Source organism: Grammomys surdaster, unplaced genomic scaffold (genome assembly GCF_004785775.1).
Source record: "Grammomys surdaster isolate TR1022 unplaced genomic scaffold, NIH_TR_1.0 97, whole genome shotgun sequence".
NCBI lineage: Eukaryota > Metazoa > Chordata > Mammalia > Rodentia > Muridae > Grammomys > Grammomys surdaster.
In genome coordinates this window covers 18,564,732-18,572,386 of record NW_021604576.1, presented here as the reverse complement: position 1 = coordinate 18,572,386, position 7,655 = coordinate 18,564,732, and the positions used below count along the sequence as shown (strand labels likewise).

The window sequence follows — 7,655 nt, the reverse complement described above, 5'->3', positions numbered from 1 at the left end:
ACACACACACACACACACACACACACACACACACACACACACACACACCTATTCTCCTTGACAGAACTTTCAGATTGTATGTTCCTCAATTCTCTTGGAAAGGCCTTTCTCTTCCTTTTGTCTCATCTTTTAAAAAAATGATGTAGATGAATGATTGTCTACATGTATGTACATGCACCACATGTGTTCCTGATGCCCACAGAGGTCAGAAGAGGGCATCAGGCCAGGAACTGAAGTTACAGTTGGTTGTGAGCTACCACGTAGGTTCTAGGAGCTAAACTTGGGTTGTCTACAAGAGCAAGTGCTCTTAGCCACTGAGCCATCTCTCCAGGCCCAGCAGTCACATCTTATTTAGTCTATATTTATGTGACTTTGAACAAGTGGGATCCTCGCTAAATGAGTGAAGTTTCCACAGCTGATTAAACGTTTTAGGCATTAGAAACATAAAGAGTGTGTTTGGCATGGAGAGAGCCTGCAGTACAGTGCTGTCAGAGGTGAACTTGCTGAGTTCTCCATGGGGTTGCAGCCTCATCTCTGCCCCAGGTATTGAAGCAGTGAGCTTTGGACTCCTCTGCTTAACCACTGCTGTCTGATTGTGTGAGAGCTGTCAAAGGTGGGGGCTCCTCTCTCCTGTGTTAGCTCTCAGTCTTCTACCTGACTTGGTGTAAACTGACCCCACTGACCTTCCATCCTCAGGAAAGCCTTGGCACCTCTCTATGATGCCTCCCCAGTCTAAGGCCTGCAGAGGCTGGTGAATGTCCACCTAGTAACTGCTATAACAAACATGTGAACAGTACCAAACGCTTCCTAGTGTCCTTGTCATCTCTCTACTCTCTCTACACTCAGCTGTCTGGTCCTTAGTTCCACTTCCTCCACAGTCTTCTTCCTCAAACATCTTCCTTTTATATAAGTGTGGGGATCAGAAGGCTGGCACTGAACATTGAACCCAGGGCCTTACATGCTAGGAAAGCATTTTATCACTGAACTATATACCCAGCCTCCCTCTTTCCCTTCCTCAGAAGCCCAGGCACTTGGGAGGTGGGATTACAGGCATGTCCCACCACAGCTGGTCCCAAACTCCTCCTTCACTAAGGTGTTCACACTGACTTTGGATTTGCTATGTAGCCTTAGACTTGTGATCCTCCTACTTTGGCCTCCAAGTTGCTGGGATTACAAGCCTACAGTACTGTATAACTTCCTCTGAGTTCCTAAATGTTCCTCTTCTTCTGCCTTTGTTCCCAGTCTTATCTCACACTGTTTCCTCTCTCAGGGTCCCTTGATGACTACCGTCCAAGAAGACACCCTTTGAATCTGCAGCCACAAGCCCAGTTCTCCCTGAGCTGTCTAACCCTTCCTGTAAATGTGCAGGTGTATCTCAAAGCCTCCAAGTGAAGCAGGGCTGTTTCCTTTCTTCACACCACTCTTCCTGCTCTCCTGCCCCTGACAAGCAACCCAAATGCCTGCTGGGTATTCACCTGAAACTGCTTTCTTACCCTGATGCCATGCAAATCCTGGCAATTCTAAAATGCTCTGGGCTCCATCTCTCCAACCCTGTTCATCCCACTATTGGCCCCGACCACACACAATGTCTCACCTCTTCCAAGTGTAGCTTCTGGTTATTCTCTGTCTCCCTTCTGAGACCCTTCCTACCTATCTACCACATCTCCTGCTGTGCAAGCAAATCTGGTCTTTCTGGAATGTAATTCTGCTGAAGCAAGCTGGGTTTTTCTTGCTTCACAGGAAGTACAGGTTTTAGTATGGCCAGAAGTTCCAGAGCTAGCAGACTCTGGCCTCTGGTAGGATGAGCTCATGCTGCAGAGCCTGGGCTGGCATCCCCAGGGCCTGCACCACACACATGCTTCCAGTCTTCCAGTGAAGAAAGGAAAGACTGTATGTATCAGTCCATTCTAGAAACTTTGCTCTGTGTCCTATGTGTTACATGAATGTGATCACGTTTGGGTGTGCCTTCAGAGAGAGTTTTAGAATCTGGGTGACATGTCTTTTAAAAGTTTAGGCAACATAAAAAAAAATGTAACTTGGATGATGGGATATAAATTGGTCCACTTTCTTTTTGTAAAGAAATGTAATCAAACCTACCTTGAATTTTAGTTTTTATTTTATTTATTTATTTATTTATTTATTTATTTGTGTGTGGGTTTGGTGGGTGTACACACAATGGTGTACATGTGGAAGTCAAAGGACAACTTGCAAAAGTTAGTTGTTTGTCTCCCTTTACTTTACAGGACCCAGGGATGGAACTCAGCTCCTCAGACTTAGCAGCAAGAGACTTTCCTCACTCAAACGTCTCCAAACCTATACCTAGAGTTCTAAGTGTCTGCATGCTAGTTGATCCAGGACACTGTCTTTATTTTATTATTTTGTTGTTTTTAGTTTGAGACAAGGCCTCACTATGTAGCTCTGACTGTCCTGGAACTCACTACATAGACCAGGCTGGCCTCAGATTCATAGAGATCCTCTTGCCTCTGCCTCCTGAGTGGTTAAATTAAAGGTGTACACTACCACATCTGGCTGATCCAGGACACTTTCAAGAGTCTATCCTAACTAAACAACCATGTATAATATTTGTAATAGTAGGGGCTAGAGAAATGGCACAGTGGTTAGGAATGTTTGCTGCTCTTGAAGGGAATCCAGGTTCAGTTCCCAATGGTTCTCAGTTTCCATATGGTAACTAACAACCTTCAATACATTCCCTGATGTGTATGGACAGTATATACACGTGGTACACATGCATACATACATACATACATACATATGCACACATACATACATATACACACATACATACATACATACATACATACACACACATATATATACATACATATATACATACACACAGGTAAAATATTTGTACACAAAAATAAGTAATAAATCTTGTAAAAATATATTTGCAATAATAAATAAAAAGAAATCAAATGTTAATAAATAAAGGAAAATGCTTAAATAGTGGCATATTATGCATATTATGCACGATTATGCAGCTAATCAAATGATCATTTTGTAGGTTTAAAATAAGTACATATGTAGGCAAAATTAGATGCAATAAAGTTACAAAAATATATTCGCAGAATTTAAAAAGTGTCATGTGTTTCTTCCAATATAAAAAATGAAAATGTTTAAAAAAAAGAAAAGAAAAGAAAAAAAAAGAAACAACCCACAAGGCCGGGCAGTGGTGGTGCATGCCTTTAATCCCAGCACTTGGGAGGCAGAGACAAGCAGATTTCTGAGTTCGAGGCCAGCCTGGTCTACAAAGTTCCAGGACAGCCAGGGCTACACAGAGAAACCCTGTCTCAAAAAAACAAAAAAAAAAAAAAAAAGAAAGAAAGAAAGAAAGAAAGAAAGAAAGAAAGAAAGAAAGAAAAGAAAAGAATGAAAATGTTTGAAAAGTAACCGTTTTTTAAAAAAAAGTCTGTTTCACTCTGTAGGAATAAGGCTGAAGGGGGCTGGAGAGATGGCTCAGCAGTTAAGAGCACTGACTACTCTTCCAGAGGTCCTGAGTTCAATTTCCAGCAACCACATGGTGGCTCACAACCATCTGTAATGGGATCTGATGCCCTCTTCTGGTGTGTCTGAAGACAGCTCAGTGTACTCATATTAATAAAAATAAATCTTAAAAATAAAAAAGGAATAAGGCTGAGACAAACACTCATGGTTTCTGTTCAGCTAAGGACTATGGGATAGTACTTAGCTAGGTCAGCTGTTGCTTGATAATAACATGTTCCTCCGACCCCAGAGTCGACTTAAAGCTAATAAAACTAATAAATAAATAAATAAATAAATGATGCAGTAAAGCTAGAGAACACACAAAAGCATGTTTCTGCACACTAGCGAGGAACTGTTCAAAAGAGAAGCCAGTAAAGCAATCTCTTGTATAATAGCTACAGAATATGAACTCTGCTCTGCCACAGAACAGCATCTCCACCCTGAACCTCCACATTTACAGTCAGCGATTATGACAAAGGCACAGAGAACACCCAATAGAAAAATGACAGTTCGTTCCATAAAGAGTGTTGGGACAACTGGATATCCACATGCCGAAGAGTAAACTGGATTTTTACCTCACACTGAGTACAAGGATGAACTCAGAATGGATTAAAGACTTAAGTGTAAGGTCCGAACTATGAAACTACCGGTTGGGCAGTGGTGGCGCACGCCTTTAATCCCAGCACTTGGGAGGCAGAGGCAGGCGGATTTCTGAGTTCGAGGCCAGCCTGGTCTACAGACCGAGTTCCAGGACAGCCAGGACTTCACAGAGAAACCCTGTCTCGGGGGGGAAAAAAAAACTACCGGTAGACAACAAGGAAAACTCGGGCCCTTGAGCTTGGTGATTGTATTTTGGATGTGACCTCAAATGTTCATGCAACAGAAGCAAAACCAGTGGGATTATATCGAACCCACAGCTTTCTCCACAGTGAAGGGAGCAACTAGGGACAAAGAAGTGACCTGCAGGCCGGAGAAGCTATTGGCAAGGCCTGCATCTGAGAAGGGTGCCAGTAAAATTTCATAGGAAATTCAGTTCAGTAAGAAAGCAAATAACTGGATTTAAAACAGAATGAAGACATACCTCTGCCTGTCATTTTCTCTTTCTAGGGGAGCCATCCAAGTGGCCAGTGGGAACTGGAAAAGCAAGTGTGAGCAAGGTGTGAAGAAGGGGTGACCTGTGTGCATTGTTGGTGAGGGTAGGAATTAATAAAGCTATTTCACAAAACTATGAGACTCCTCAAAGAATGAAAAGAACTGTCATGCCGCCATTCTTCAGAGATTACAAGTAAAGGTTTTGAATTCAGCGCTCTGACCAGATGTCTGCATTTCCACATTCACCATGGCACTGTCCAGACAAGGTACGGTACCAACCAAAGTGTCCACAAGGACAAGTGAAGAGGACACAGTGTGTCTTTAACAGGACAATAGTCAGCCCTTTACAAAAGGAGACTGCTGTTTGTGACAACAGGGACGAAGCTGCAGGTTTGTTATCCTAAGTTAACAAGCTAGACACAGGATAAATACCTAAGCCGAGTAAGACACAGGGCAAACACCTAAGCCGAGTATTCTCAGCCTCCTTCACAGGCCCAAAATCTAACCCGAATCTAATTCCCTGCTTTTAAATGCCAGGAAGTGATCTCCATGGCTTATAAAGCCAATTTGTTTCTTTTTGTCCCCCTCATGCCTTACTCCATCCCTACTCTTTCTCCCTCTTTCTTTCTATGTCTTCTCCTCCGCCCCATCCTCTTGGTTTGCTTTGAGACTGGGTTTCATATAGCCCAGACTAGCCTCCACCCTACTATGTAGCTGAGGATGCCCGGCCTTAACCTCTCAAGTACTGACATTACAGATGTGTGACCCTGCACCCTTAGGCACAATTTCTTACACTGACTGCTCATCTCACTTACAGGCAGACCCCAATACACAGAAACAGACAGCAGAAGGACGTTGCTCGAGGCTGGGTTTGGAGATGCTGGGTGAAAGGCAGACAACTTTGTGTTGAAATACTATTAGCAAGGTGACTGCAGCTATAATGTGCTGTAGGTTTGAAAGCCATCGGCATTCACTTTGTATCTTCTCACCAAAATAAAATCCTAAGGGGGCTGGAGAGATGGCTCAGTGGTTAAGCACACTGGCTGCTCTTTTGGAGGATCCAGACTTATTTCAGTCATCAACATGGCAACTCACAACTATCTTTAACTCCAGTCCCAGGGGATCCAATCCCTTCTTCTCACCTCTGTGGCACTGAGCACACACAGCGCCCTGACAGACATACAGACAAAATACCCATACACATTAAGTAAATAAATAAAATATAAGAAAGAAACCCTGAATATCTGAGGTGACACATATGTTAACTAGCCTGATTTAATTATTCCACATTTATACCTATATAACGCCTATATAATTTATACCTATATTTATGCCTATATAATGCTCTTTACCCTTTAATAATCAGCTTATAATACTTCAATTTTTAAAATTAACTTAAAATAAACTTAATTAATTTAATTTTTAAAATTAATTTAAAAAACTTTCTAAAAGAACATACCCAGTCTTTATGACTTCTCTAGACCGGTTGCTGTTCTAATTGTGTCTTGGGGGGGAAAGCCTGAGGGTTTTGGGGTCAATTAGCAGTGTTAGTTGGTTTTAATTCCCACGAGCACATTTGGGTCAAAGAATCCCTGCATTTTGTGGGTACTGCACAAATTCCATTTGCCCAAGCAGTTCCTGACCCTCTCGCTAGGCACAGTAGTCCTCCTCAGGCCCCAGGCTCGCCGTGACCACCGGATGTCTGAGAACCTAGTCTAATGCCATTGTAGAAGCAGACAGAAACTAGAGACGTGAGCACATCTGAGCTGTGAATCTGCTTTGGGGAGGACTCGGGCTTCAGGAGGGAGCACAGACGAACAAGACAGGGGCCTACTGGATCCAGACCTTTGACAGACATGCTTCCCTCACGTTAGCTGGTCTTTCCTACTCTGCAGCTTTACATCCGAATAGAAGGAAAACTCAGGTTCGACTGGAATTGAACGCTGATGACTTTTCTTCATCCGTCTCCTCAGCAGTGAAGGAGGGCGGGGCCTGACTGTCTCCAGTGCCTGCTTTACTGACTGATGCCGGGTGGGTCTGTGTGAAAGATGCAACCAAACTCAGGTAGCCTTGGAGCCAGGTGAGGCCAAAGGCCAGGCCCCTGGCTGCCTAAGCTTCATCTGTGAGGCAGCCACGGCAGGGACGGCACGCACCACCCCAACCCCTCCCAGGTTGCAGGTAGGGGACAACCTACTGATGCTGCTAGCTGTACAGCCCAAAGAAACCTGTTTTTAAAACACAACTGAAGAGAGTCCCACATTCATAACGGAAATAATTAGTTACTTTGTAACTCATTCCCACAGATCAAAACTTCCATCAGTCCCCTGAGAATCTGCAGATATGAATCGTCCTTGGTTTAATAATCTCTTATTCAGAATATCTTTTATATAATTAATAACAAATTTAAGAAAACATGCTAATACTATCAAATGTAGTACTATTAAAAAGGAAAACACCATTCTAGCTTCCTGAAAGGGGAAGAGAAGGAGGGGGAGGGGAGGAGATGCTCCCACACAGATCCAACGGTGCTGCTGCTAAGACTCCTCCACGGAGAAGCTTTTCATTCTTTACCCAAGGCCTTTTCCTCTAGGTCACTCACCTGCCTTTCCTAGATGGCTCATGAACTTCTCTTCCTGGCCAGTGCACTGTACTCTCAGCAGCCAGAACCCATCCCCACCACAAAAGGAATATGCCAAATTTCATATTCTGGACAGCCAACATAGATTTCCAAATCAAACAGTTCTCCCGAGAAGCCGTGAGAAGGAGCCGGTGAGGAGCTGCCGTCCGTCCTCTCTTAAGGCATCATTGCTGTGTGTGTTATTAGAAGGATGTTTACCCTGCAAAAATGAAGCTGCAGTCTGTAATCTGGCCAGCGGGAGAAAGCAATTTCCACTAACCCCGCAAATCCTCCTGCGTCAGATGTCAGGGATTTTCTAAACTGAGGTTGAATTCCTGTGTCCTGCGGGACAGTTCCTGGGGCTGGTCTAAATTAGTTCATCATCAAATGTGGTGGATGTATCGTTGAGGTTTTGTATTTTCAAGTCAACTGAATAGAAAGA

At 43.5% G+C, this 7,655-nt stretch overlaps 1 protein-coding gene across 3 annotated transcripts in view; it reads right to left on the bottom strand.

The window, feature by feature from the left end:
* Positions 1-7,415, bottom strand: part of LOC114632335 (gamma-aminobutyric acid receptor subunit rho-1) — a 32,782-nt gene extending 25,367 nt beyond the window's left edge. For 2 of the 3 annotated variants that reach the window (XM_028780880.1, XM_028780887.1), the window contains exon 1: positions 7,196-7,317. In XM_028780880.1, coding sequence (XP_028636713.1) covers positions 7,196-7,317 — 122 coding nt within the window. Of the gene's footprint in view, positions 1-7,195 lie in introns of all 3 variants that reach the window. The other variant, XM_028780874.1, reaches the window with a different exon arrangement.
* Positions 7,416-7,655: the final 240 nt, after the last annotated feature.